A 13835-nucleotide genomic window follows, 5' to 3' on the forward strand; every position below is an offset into this window, starting at 1 on the left:
ACTGAAACTTCCTGACCCTCTAACCTACCCAAAAACCTGAGTCTAATAAAACTCTGAGTCTCTGAGGCTTCGAGAGTTCATTGTCCTATTAGCTTCAGTGTGTGTGCAAAAAAAGCGTGTGGTTTAAACAGTCAGAAAGACAAAAACTCACTCTACCAGCACCAGTGATCAGTTAATTATGCCTTTCTTTTTTGCTAGTAACAAATGGCACAGTTTCCACTGTATTGTATTATTGCTCAGCTTCTTTCGCTTCAACTACGAAAAAGTTTAGCATGAACTAATCTGGTAATAAATCACAAGTCTATGAACGGCTCCATCGACTTACAGACATGTAGGACAGAGCAGGAGACACAAACGATGCTAGAGAAAGTTAAATTTTAATTCAGTACTCGGTTTTTGGAGGGATCATCTAGAAAATCATCTAGTATGCTGCAGTAGGTCACGGAATTCAGATAAGCTCACCAGGGTTGTTTTTGATGATGGTTCATTAATTCTATAAGGCAAAAAATATTAAGCACAAATACAGTGCATTAAAATATGTTTAAAATCGCTTTAATGTAGCACTGGACGTAGGGGGTTTGTTTGTTTGTTTGTTTTCGATTAATCAATTAATTGAATAAAAAGACGACTTTATATAATTCAATGTTTTTCTTATTATAACTATGTAAACCTTAATATAAAAGTGTACTGAAGAAAAATTTTAGTTATTGATTTTAACTATCTTTAATTTAGACATTTTATAAAGCGTATAGTGGCTGCTTGTTGAGTTCATGGGTGATTTCTCCTCTGAACACATTTACTCATGCTGGTTTGTTTCTTTTTGTAAAAAACCCCCAAACTAAACAGCATTTGAGTATGCATGGTAAAGCAATTTTCTGAAATCAACATTTGTATTGTTTTTAATGATAATTGCAGATGGCAAGTTGACAACCGCGTTTAAAACGTCAGTATAAAATATATATTAAAATATCAATATTTTTGGCAATTTGGTTTTTAAGAAAATACACAGATATTTTGTTCAGTTGTGAAGATATAAACATCTAGAATATATAACTAATTAAATTAATTGTATAATTATTAAATGATATATGCGTAAATTACATATACAAACATTGAAAAAAATTTGAACGAAATGCAGCAAGCTAACAGACTTGATAAAAAAAAAAAAAGGAAAAAATATGCATTGGTGAACAGACACAAAATCATTCACTAAAAACCACAACAGTGACTAAAAATGAAATTGTTTGCTGCTGCTGTTATTTGCTGCTTTTAGATTCAGTGTTTAATTGAATCATCACGATGTCGCGAGCGAGCTGGTTGCGCAACCCCATGCTCGCGAATCACGACAGAACAGATCGAGTGCAAATGTCCTGAAGTTACAAACAAACAGTAGCACTTTATTAAACTACACCATTTTCACATGATGAGGATTATAGAGCTTCTGCTTTCCGTGCTAATGTTTCACCTTTACCTATGACTTTTTCCTGCCGCTGGCTGTCCTGTACTCTCCACCATTTTGCAAGCAGCTGTGTTATCTTGCTGTTGCGCTAACCTGAAACTTGAGCAGCCCGACTAAGTCTAAGTCGTTATTGATTATTATCGATTTTATCGATTAGTTGTTGTAGCCCTACTGAAATGTTACTCTCAACGATCTCCCAGTTTTAGGCTCTTCAATCATTAGATGGCCATGTGAGTCTCGAGAATTGTGTATCTATAGAAATTGGGTTGTCACATAAATACAAAATATAAAAAAGAGCTATTTTTCTTATACCACTTCCTGTTTATTTGTTGATGTGCATTTCTGTCACTCTATTGAATAGTCCTGAATTAATAATAAGAAATTGCCTGAAAGCAAGAGGTCGGTCGGGACAACACGTGATCACATGATGTGTTCAAATGGTTTCCATACAATGGGAATAATTGTACAGTCAATTGTACATGAAAAGGTCTTTATAAGGTCCCCATTCTCCCTCACTCACCGTCAGATCTACTAGTTGCTACCATAGATCATCTGGACTTCCTACCACTGGTGTTCCCTGTACTTTCATGCTCCCGGCTAGGCTTTGGATGAATCGCTCACGATAAGTCTGTGTTTGCATGTTGAGGATACATAAAGAGATTCTGTTGTACTCCCGGTTCCTACGCCTGGTCTATCCGTGACAGATGTTGAGTTTAAAACAGTAGTGGACAGTAAGGAAGTATTTTTTACATTGTTAAGTACTTTAGTACGTTTTGGAATTTAGTTTTCTTCACTACATTTAAATGTTTCTCAATAACCTAAAGCATGTTAAATGATAACTGGTCACGAGAACAAGAGTGTAATGCTACGGTTCTTTCAAGTATGCACAGAACAAGGGTACTTTCACTGTGTGTCTGTAACCATAGAAATCTATATTTATAAACAGGTTTCAACATTGAAATGGAGAATTGATTACAAGAATCTAACATTGAACTGAAGAATGTAACATTGATTTAGAGAATTGCACAGTGAACCAGAAAAATGAAAAACCCGAGATTTAAACATTAACCTGCATAAATGATTAAAATAGAGTTCACATAGATCAGTACTTTTACTTTTAATACTCAAATCCTTTCAATAGAAAGTATTTTTGTTCTTTTAATCAAGTATAAATGTACAAGTATTTATTTGACCCTTGCCAGATGAATATTGAAGCAGGGGATTTGTACTTTTCTCAAGCATGGGAGCAGTGCACTTCATCCACCACTGATTAAAAGGGGGATGAGTTATGAATCTACAGGGACAACTAAATCTCAGACTAACTAATCCCTCAATATTCAGGTGAAGATGCAAACGTCCTGCAGTGAGAACTGAATGTGCCTCGTTAGCTGGTGTTCTACACCGATTTCATGATTGATGTGTGTCTTTACACACTATGTGTTTTACAGGTACAAGTATTTAGTTGCTGTAAAGCTGCAAATCTAATGTGTATCTAGAGGAATTTACCAAGGTGTTTAATTATAGTGGATAAATATTATATAGACAATGGGTTGCGTGTGAAGTACATGGAGAGGAGTGAACATTGTGCAGTCAAATACACACACATTCTTATCTAAGAATCAAGTGTGAACCCTTTGAACAGTCGCCAAAGCAAATAGACAAACCTCCCTAGCGCAGGCTGCAAGGCCTCAGTCCGGTATTTACTTTCTCACTGCCAATTACTCTTTAATTTGCTATTATTTGCACGCTCCATTGCAGAGCATTAGCAGCAAAAGGACAATCTGAGTTATGAGTCAGAAAAGCAGCACTCTGCCCTTTGACAATGTGTCATCTGGGGAGGACTGAGACACCTTTTCGCTAGTCAACCCACATCGGGATTCCTCCTTATTCAGACACAAGATTGTGTAATGGAATATGTTTAAAATCACTGAAATGTTCACAGTTTTGTAACCCTCTACTGATCTCCCAATCTCAGGCTCTTCCATCATTAGATTCTCAAGAATCGTGTCATGGACTTGGTTGAGACATAAAGACCAAATTATAAAAGAGAACTCCTTTTCTTGTTTAACTTCCTGTTCCTTTGTTGGCGTGAATTTTCTATAAATTTTTACTGTCCTGAATAAATAACGAGATTTCCTGAAAGCAGGAGGTCAGTCAGGACAACCTTTGTGTTTGAATGTTTTTCAGGGGAAAAAACTGAGCTATTTATCTAACGAATGTTTTTTTTTTGTGTGTATCAGGAGGAGTATCGTTCAGAGGGCATCAGCTGGCATATGATTGACTACATCGACAACACAAGCTGCATCAACCTGATCAGCAAGAAACCCACAGCACTTCTCCACCTACTGGATGAGGAGTGCAAGTGAGTCTCAGTCCGTGACTGCAAATTATTATAAAATGCCTTAAATTACAGCTAATTAATGTTGGTTTAAAAAAAAACCTTCCAACAAGCTGTGATTCATAAAAAAAGAGGATCGTTGGAACCATGTAGTATTTGAGTTTGTTTGCTTCTTCTTCTGAATTGTGATACACGTAGACATGTAGGCAATTTATAAAAGCTCAGTGCTTACCGTAGCGATCATTAAAAAAACGCCCTAAAATTATTACTGAAAATAATTTGCGAGGCCCTGAACCATATCCTGATAGCCTTTCCCTTCACTCCTACTCAAATGAGCATGTCAAAGCAACGATAAAGCAAATGACATTCATGCCCAGATTAGTTTTATAGCTTAGCATATAACTTCCAACAGCAGAAACAGAGCATGTCAGTCTGACTTCCGACTTTCTGCAGCTTCCCGCAGGCAACTAACCAGACTCTGCTGGATAAGTTTAAGAGGCAGCATGAGGGGAACAGCTACATTGAGTTTCCTGCAGTCATGGAGCCAGCCTTCATCATTCGCCACTACGCAGGGAAGGTCAAATACAGCGTCAAGGTTTGTGTCCCGGGACCCGGTCCTAATTGATGTTCACGTTCTATCACATTATATTCAAATGAGACCATAAACAACTTTGTTAAAACGTTGTACTCATTGATGCAAATCGAGTATATGTTTTAAATGTATTTTTGCACATCTTGAATTGATGCACATTAGATTGTTGTACTATGGAGATATGTACCTCCTGTGTGTGTGTGTGTGTGTGTGTGTGTGTGTGTGTGTGTGTGTGTGTTCTTTAGGAAGGAAACAGAATGCACAAACCACATCCAATGACCTAATTTTGCTTTCTAATCTGATTGGTTAGATTTGCCTTAGGGTCACATTTTATTTGAAGCACATGTTTAACTGAGATTGTATTATTCATTGAACACTTCTTCTTTTGTACCAAATGTATTGTTTGTCTGCAAAACGCACACACACACACACACACACACACACACACACACACACACACACACACACATCACCTATCGTTCTCAACCACACAAAGCAAGGACTCTTCTGTGACTCCTCTAACAATTCGACCATTTTTTAAGAGTGTATGTGTTGCTTGTATACAAAACAAGACAGAAACAATGTCGATGGTGACTAACACGGTTATAGAGAAGTACAAAGAATACGAGTCAGTATGGAAACTTGAAGGTCTGTAATCAATGTGGACAGGATTTTGGCACACAACAGTGTTGATGGAGCAGTGTGGAGGCCACAGAGGGAAATGGAGCCTCTGTCACCACAAACTGGTCTCCCAGCAGCATGTAGCTTTGTCTTTTGAGGTTTTATGTTTTCTTGAATGGTTAGAGATTTAAAATAAAGTTATCCTAAAAGCGCAGGTCTATTATCATTCTGGCTTTTTTTTTTTTAGTCCAGTGTGTGTTTGTGCAAACACAGTGCGCACACGAAGCTACGAATTTACCCTCCTGATTATCTTTTAGCAGCTGTTTATCAGTTGCTGGAGAAATGCACATGAATAAGCAAGACGTGTGTCATCTATAGCTTTCCTCTGCTCAGTTTAATGAAGAAGAATGATATGGGCTCAACTAAAAAAAATTGTTGGTTCTCCAAAAGTATGCAACACCACCACCATGACTTCAGAATCTCCCTTTAAATCAAAAACAAAGTGGATGAAGATTTGTGGCGAAGACCTCGTGCACACCGTGTTGCCTTGACGCACCACATTTACTGTACCAGAACGACCCTGATTGCTGATTGGAAACCTCTGCTGTAACTTATCTAATCTCTTCTCCTCCTATATAGGATTTCAGGGAGAAGAACACAGACCACATGCGCCCAGACATTGTGGCTCTGCTGAAGAGCAGTAAAAGCGCCTTTATCTGTGGCCTGATGGGAATCGACCCTGTGGCCACCTTCCGCTGGGCCGTGCTGAGAGCTTACTTCAGAGCAGTGGTGGCTTTCAGAGCAGCTGGAAAAAGACATGGGGAGAAGAAGAGCAGTGAGTTCACGCACACGCACACACACACACATACACATACACACACACACACACACAATATGGTTATGTGCATGGTAATGAGTAAAATAAATCCTGTAGCATAATTCTGCATTACCATGGATGTAATTCTGATGTACTTCCTGATCTGACTGCCAAAAATTGTTTTATTCCCCCCTGCGCTGTCAGGAAAGAAACATTTCTGCCAAGTCACATATTTTCCCAAATGCTTTTAATAATTACATGAGCGTTAGTGAATGGCCCATAATGCATTATTTCTAAAAGCTAAAACCAAATGTCCTACAGTGTACAAACGTGCAGATAGTAGGGGTGTAACCGTACACATGTTCCTACCGAACCGTTTCGGTACAGGACTTTCGATACGCCGCATGTGTCCCGAATGCAGTCTTTGTTTCAAGTGCATAACATGATTACAATATGTGTTCCCTCACGAACATATTAAGTTTGTTTAGTCTTTGTCGCTGATGCTACACGATCCATGCCGGAAATACGATTTTTGTACTGCGCATATGTGCAAACTCAGATTTTATTGAACCGAACCGCGACTTAAAACTTAAAGCTAACCAGGCAAATCTATGTGCACATACATATATAATAAACCACTATGGAAGAAGTTTGCTCATGAGCTATTTGAGACACTTTTCAGAAATGCCACAACATGTACTTTTTTCTTCAGTCTGCCTTTGAATTAGAAATATGGTTGATTTGTTGGTGGAGACAATGTTACAGGTGAAGGACCTGTCCGTATAATTTGTGTGTGAAAGCACACAGCTGTTATCAGAACAATTGTCTTCCAGGTGGTGAATGGATGCTGGAATGTCTGCAGCTACGTGTAGCTTCTGCTCACATAAATTCTTTTAGAAATCCCATTCAGCCTGTACTCTGGTTTGATGCCTGGCTTTTTACTGCATTCATTTTATTTATTATATGTTCAGCAATCCACTGTGATTATAATAATCTCGTATTATTATAACATTAATATTGTTGGATTTTAAAGACATACTACTGGTTGAATCTTTGCTTTGAATCTTTGAATTGTTATCTTGGCTCCCAGTGCAGCCAGGCTGGTTAGCCTAGCTGAGGGAATATTGCCATTCCTAGATTATCTTTCTGGATTCATTTATTAGACTTGTTTGATGTTCTAATGGGAACTGTCTGAGATCATAGTTTTGCATGTCATCCTGTTTCTCATTGGGAAAATACTCATTCTTGGAAAATCAAGCTCACTGGGAACTGTTTTCCTGGGATGTGTTTCCTGACCCTTTGACACTGTTATTAAAAAAAAGTAAATTAAAACCTTTGCCTCAACCTTATAATCAGAAGGCTCACGTTGTTATTTCTCGATACGTGGTGGACTCTATAAATCTATGCTGGTCCGGTTGCAGTAAAAAAAAAAAATCTCTTAGACGAATTGCCAAAACTTGCATCAAATCCATGGAATATAATTATCATTGTAACCTGCAGATGAATTGATTAGATCGAGACAGGATCAAGGTCACAGCAAGGTCAATTTTTTTTTTTTTTTAATTGTTTGCTTTTGGTTGTAAGTATATTTCATAGGCATTTCTGGCACACAATGTAGGACTAAAAAAAGACTTGAAACTTGGAAGAATAGAACATTTTTTTATTTTCTTGTTAAAAATGTTATTATCTGCAGGCGTAGGTAGTAGCCTAGTGGTTAAGGCATTGGACTTTGGATCCGGAGGTTGTGGGTACAGTTCCTGGCCATACCAGGCTTTCAGTCTTAAACAAGGTGCTCAGTTGTGGGAATGGGGTTAAAGTACTCCACCATGGACGGTCCCATGCCAAGCTGAGAAAGGAGGGGGGTGGCCATTGGGCTGGCAACCCGACCCTGTAACAAAACTGCTAAGGAAGAGGCAAGTAAGCATCAGGCCCTTACCACCAGGAGAAATTAAACAAATTATTATCTGCACTGTAAGTCTTTTATACTTGTCTAAACTCACTGTGGAACTGGTTTAAGTTCTGTCTCAAATCTGACAGATAATTTGATTGTCATTCAACATGCATATTAAAAATCAGTGATTATTTAGGTTTGTTTTTAATTAATTAATAAATAACATAAATAACACGACTAAAACACGTGTCTTTGGTTGTTGCGATTACCATCGTCTCGAACCTGCACTATATCTTTAAAGTTGCTACATGGACACTGTTTATACCGTTACACTGATATGCTTGTATACTTGTTAATGTTCTCACATCTTGTTTACTGATGTACTAAATGTGTTGTACTTTGGATCTGAAAAATATTAGTAAAGACATATGTATTATACTTATATTTAAAAAAAGATGCGCAGCCACACAACGTGCTATATGCCATGTGCTTATATCAAATTATTCCTAATGTCTAACTGTGCACACATCGAGATAAAGATACCAATGTTCTTCCTCGTCGCTCTGTTCCTTCCCTCTCTCACTAGGCTCTGACAATGCCGTGCAGTGCACAGTCATTAAGAAGGTGGACAGCTTCAGTTTTCTGCATCACCCTGTGCACCAGAGAAGCCTTGAGATCCTTCAGAGATGCAAGGATGATAAATTCAGTAAGGTTATATTGCTCCCAGAACTCATTTGTTTATTTGTTCAAATAGGGTAATGACTGGAAATTCAAAAGAAAGTGTATTACTTCGAGCACTGATGTACAGTAAAACTAGACCCTGATTTTGTAATGTAAACCTTTTATTTATTGTTTGGTCCATAAACAGGAAACCTAACCTATACCATTCATGTGAATCAGTTACATGGTTGATTGTATTATTTCTTTCAAATTTCAACTGGCATTAATGAATTGATACTAAACATTGTCTACATGATCTAATTTGAAATGAGCAAATTGTAACAGCCAGAACAGATGAGACACTCAGTGATCTGCAGTATATGAAATCGAGCTCCACCTAGGCCAGTGGCCAAACAGAGTTAGAAGGGACTTAAATGTATCTGTTGCTGGATCTAGACAGGAATTTCTCAGAGGAAATGACTTGATATGTCACGGCCACAATGTAGTTCAGCCCCTGAAACGCTAAGGTCATACACTGTCTGGAGCTATTTCCTTTTGACAGGAGACCTCACCAGTGTGTTCAGATTTCAGCTTTACTTCAATTTTATTACTTCAGTATGCTTCTTATGCTCAGTGGCCATAAGCAAAAGGAATTTCTATTGCATTGGTCACCTGGTTTAAAAAATTCTATTATGTCCATGTCAAAAGTACTAACATGCTTTGTCTGTATTTTTTTAAACAGATTCCTGCATCACGTGGAAGAATCCACGAAGTCCTCTGTCTCATCTACAAGGCACCAACACTATCAATGAGAAAACAACAAGGTTTCTGTTTTATCCCATACCGTAGGCTCTTCATATAACAGAACGCTTCCATAAAGTGTAGAATAATGCACAGACAAAGAAAAAAAGAAATGAATATCTCTCTCACTGGCTCACTCTTTTTTCTCCCTCGCCCTCAGAGACGGGTTTTCTGGGTGTAATGGTCGTAGTTCAAGGTCCGGCCGTCTGGCCTCCACTGCTTCCTCTCACGAAGAGGAAGGTATTTTTGTTAATGCCATGAGCAGCAAGTTATTGGAGAGAGCCCAGGGCATTTTAATGTAAGTCCCAGTGAGACCTTGCACAAGAATATACTGGGGAAAAAAAGTGAAAAAATGTAATGATTGTTGCATTTTTTTGTTCAGGCGCAACAAGAACTACAAAGCCAAGCTTTCCCTTCCCAAGGTACAGCCTCAGTGCAAGCAATCACTTTTTAAGCATTTTAAATAATATGAATCATTATCGTGAATTTATTTGGCCATTCATGTGGCTGACAATCTAAAACATATACCATGAATTCATTAACTCGCTCGGATTTTTCTTTCCAGCATCTGCTAGATGTGAAATCCCTGAAGTACTTGAGCAGCTTGACACTTCATGATCGCATCACCAAATCACTCCTCCATCTGCACAAAAAGAAGAAACCCCCCAGCATCAGTGCACAGTTTCAGGTATAAAGCTAGGAAGAAGCAGAACCACATTCCTGATTATGACAAGTCCTGATGAATTAGAAGTTGACAAGCAATTTTTCCTTTTCCTTGTCATGCAGGCTTCGCTGAACAAACTGATGGAGACCCTGGGCCAGTCGGAGCCCTATTTTGTGAAATGCATCCGCTCGAATGCGGAAAAGGTGCTGCTATCCTCTGCTTTGAGAATTTGATTAGGTGCTGAAAGGTACTGGTCTGTTTCACTTCCTCCTTGTTTTTGTCTCTCAGCTTCCTTTACGCTTTAATGATGCATTAGTTCTGAGGCAACTGCGGTACACCGGGATGCTGGAGACAGTGAGGATACGCCAGTCTGGATACAGCATCAAATACACATTTCAGGTATCACACACTCCTTACACTATTTTTGGCCTATTAGAAGTAGGAGGTTCCCTGAATGACTGAATGAGGTGCTAGCTCAGTGGGTAAGGAATTAGAGTTTAATTGAAAGGGTCACAATTTCCAATCCTACCACCACCTAGCTGCCACTGATTGGCCCTTAAACAAGCCCCTTAACCCTCCCCTGCTTCGGTTGTATGTCGCTCTGGATTGGGGGCATCTGCCAAATGCCATAAATGTAAATAAATGGCCAGTGGTGGAAGTACACAAACATGTACTTGAGTTAAAGTAGAGATACACTAGGTCAGGGGTGGCCAACCCGCGGCTCGCGAGCCGCATGCAGCTCTTTGGCTGGTTTCATGCGGCTCTTACGTTCATATCGATTTTTGTGTGTTTGATTTTTAATGTGCGTGTTCGCTTTGCTTAAGTTCAATACGATATTTTTAAGACTTAAATGAGCTTGCCCCTACTGGGAAACTTTGCGGTATATCAGACCTTGGCATGAGGCCAATCATAAATTACAGGGATGCACCGAGAATTTTCGGAAATACCTAAATCACCGAAACAACACGGCAGAAACACAATTGTAATGACGCAATAAAAAAGCGCAGCAGCACACGGTTATCTGGATAAGAGCAACATGTCTGCGGTGTGCGGATAGCGATGTGCAAAACACGCAATGCTGAAATTTTAAGAGGGGGTGTATCTGCAAAGAGTTTCTCCAAGTCGGGTTTAATGTATCACCTGAAATCCAAACATCCCGATTGGCATTCTAAATATGAGAAGAACGCGGCGCAGAAAAGTAAAGTCAATCCGAGCATGCGCACTCCGTCTGTAGTGGACGTTTTTGAAAAGGCAGGAAAGTTTTCCAGTGATGGTGCCAAGGCAAAAGGCATAACACAAAAAATTATGGATTTCATTGACTTTTGAATTGAATTTTCATTTCGGTGCATCCCTAAAATATTATCGTTAGTGTGGCCCTCTGACCCAATTCAGGTTTCTCATGTGGCCCCTTGTAAAAATTAATTGCCCACCCTGCGGTATATTCATCTCACGCACATGCGCATTTGACGAAAATACTGTATTAAACTCAAGCGAAGTGAACACGCACATAAAAAAAAAAACACAAAGTCCTTGTTTTCTACCCTGAAACACGTGAAATCAAAGCATCGATCTGTTCTGACTGACACACATGTGAAAGAATTGCTTCGAGTGGCAACAACGGAATACGAGGCAGATTTGAAGGGGATTGTTCAAGGCAAGGAATGCCAAAAGTCCCACTAAGTAACATGCATAGTAAAAGAAAAACGCTATTGTAAATTATCATATTTTTGTTTGTGGACTTGGTTAAACAGAGTTTGTGTGTGTGAGACAGAGTACACAATGTTCATTGTTGAAAATGACTGTCCTGTGGTCTTAGAACTGTAGGAGTCAATTTCTGTCATTATGTTGGTGTGTGACATTTACAATAAATCTGGCTGAGCAGAGGTGTGTGTGTGTGTGTGTGTAAGAGGAAGGGATGGGTGATGTTCATGTGTGCCCATGTGTATGATGTGGCTCTTTGCGGTAACACAGTAAAAAATGTGGCTCTCGGTCTCTGACTGGTTGGCCACCCCTGCACTAAGTAAACTATTACTCCATTATTATTGTATTATAGTATACATCAGCTACAGTAAACAGATGCCTCTTTTTTACAGTTATATTATACATTTCATCTGTTCCATCTGTCCGCACCTTATTGCGAACAGCATTTACTAATCTGACATGCCTGACTCATAATCAGTTTTTATACAGCTCGAGGTTCCTGCATGCGCATGGTCAGGAGTGTGCGAAAATATACACACATCCTTATGCACATGGATTACTTCCATGTATATAAACACGCATATGCACGTTTGCAAAATTATGCACACCCACGGAGACCCCTGGTAGTCCCAAAGGCTCAGTTGTGTTTATTGTTTCTGTGTGTGTTTTCTCTAGGACTTTGTTCATCATTTCCATGTGCTGTTGCCCAGTGGCCTGAGTGCTGGTCAGGCTGGAATTCAGGAGTTCCTGCAGGGAGTTCACCTCGATCCAGATGGATACCAAGTGGGCAAAACCATGGTATTATCACTTACTTTTTCCAACCATGTGCGTGTGTATTTACTTCATTATTAAGCTGAATCACCTAGTTTCCTATTCACCGCATATGCTTACTACAAACAGTATCACAATGTTCAAGGTCTAGGTTTTAGGACACACCTTTATATTAGTATATATATATATATATATATATATATATATATATATATATATATATATATATATATATATATATATTACCATTTTAAATATCATCACACAAGACATTTTATGTATTAGCTTGTTTAGTTGTCTTTGAAGAATAAATATATATAATTAATAAGCAAAATCACACACGAAAGCATGAAGTAATGAATAATATCAGCACTGTTGAGATTTGGCCAATAGCTAATAGCTAATCACCCCATGATGGTATTCAGTATAACAGATTTATCTCAATATTGTGTGATACTGTTCACAAATGAAAAAATTAATATGGACTTACTGAAAAATGATTGTTGCTCAGTGAACGGAAATAGATCCACATTCACTGATTCCCATCAGCTAGCTAGATTGCTCATAATTTGTATACAATTTGGTTCTATTCAATAAAAAATGTGGTGATTGTATAGCGGAACTACATATATTATGTATGTGTTACAGAAATAAATAGATTACAAATATCAGTTTTACATTTATATTTCTTTAACTCTAATGAGCAAATCCAGTGGTGGCAGTGGCAAGGAACCCTGAGATGGTATGAGGAGGGAACCTCCTCAACATGTCCCTATCATGTTCATTGACGTATACTTGAATGCAAATCTGTTCAAGGCAGTTGCAACCCTAAGCTGTCATTTGGTTAAGGGTGCATTCAGTAAAATGGACTCTTCTTCTTTTCCATTATCATCTAATCATGGCTTTCATATTTTAAGCCAGGAAAAATGTAGTATTTTTTTGCTGCTGTCTGCTGATGATGTCACAACCTCGACTGTAGTAATTTTTTCAGTGGGACTGAATAAAATGTCTGTTTTTACTAAACGTAAGCACCCTTGAAACACATTGTCCAATAAGATTATTGAACCAGAGCTAACTATTGTATAAACGTATATGAGTATTTGGGAACAAAGTCTGCTCTGACAGATGTTTTTAGCTCAATTCTGATGTTCATCACTCTTGCGCAGGTGTTCTTGCGTGAGGCTCAGAGACAGAAGCTGCAGAACTTGCTACATCAGGAAGTGTTGCGGAGAATTGTAGCCCTGCAGAGGAGATTCAGAGCTCTGCTGGAGCGACGAGCCTTTATCAATCAGAGACATGCTGCTCGTGTCATTCAGGTACACAGGCGCTCTTCTATCAAAAAGCCCCACGACTGTCATGGATTTAGGGACCTGATTATTTGTCATCGGTGAAGCACCGAACATTTTCATTGCTCAGGATTTTTGTAGAACGTTTCAATATGCTGTAAATGACAAAATTCCTCTTTGGATGAAATGTTCTAGTTCATGCCTTGCTATGTGTTTTAATTTAATTTCATATAA

The 13835-nt window shown here is 38.7% G+C and overlaps 1 protein-coding gene across 4 annotated transcripts in view; it reads left to right on the forward strand.

The window, feature by feature from the left end:
* Positions 1-13835, forward strand: part of myo9ab (myosin IXAb) — a 108181-nt gene that overhangs the window by 77056 nt on the left and 17290 nt on the right. For all 4 annotated transcript variants that reach the window (XM_046858996.1, XM_046858994.1, XM_046858997.1 and 1 more), the window contains exons 12-23: positions 3700-3821; positions 4251-4392; positions 5650-5845; positions 8305-8424; positions 9121-9202; positions 9340-9477; positions 9562-9601; positions 9745-9867; positions 9966-10046; positions 10132-10242; positions 12220-12342; positions 13482-13631. In XM_046858996.1, coding sequence (XP_046714952.1) covers positions 3700-3821; positions 4251-4392; positions 5650-5845; positions 8305-8424; positions 9121-9202; positions 9340-9477; positions 9562-9601; positions 9745-9867; positions 9966-10046; positions 10132-10242; positions 12220-12342; positions 13482-13631 — 1428 coding nt within the window. The remainder of the gene's footprint in view (positions 1-3699; positions 3822-4250; positions 4393-5649; positions 5846-8304; positions 8425-9120; positions 9203-9339; positions 9478-9561; positions 9602-9744; positions 9868-9965; positions 10047-10131; positions 10243-12219; positions 12343-13481; positions 13632-13835) is intronic.

This window comes from Silurus meridionalis, chromosome 10, assembly GCF_014805685.1.
Source record: "Silurus meridionalis isolate SWU-2019-XX chromosome 10, ASM1480568v1, whole genome shotgun sequence".
NCBI classification, from domain to species: domain Eukaryota; kingdom Metazoa; phylum Chordata; class Actinopteri; order Siluriformes; family Siluridae; genus Silurus; species Silurus meridionalis.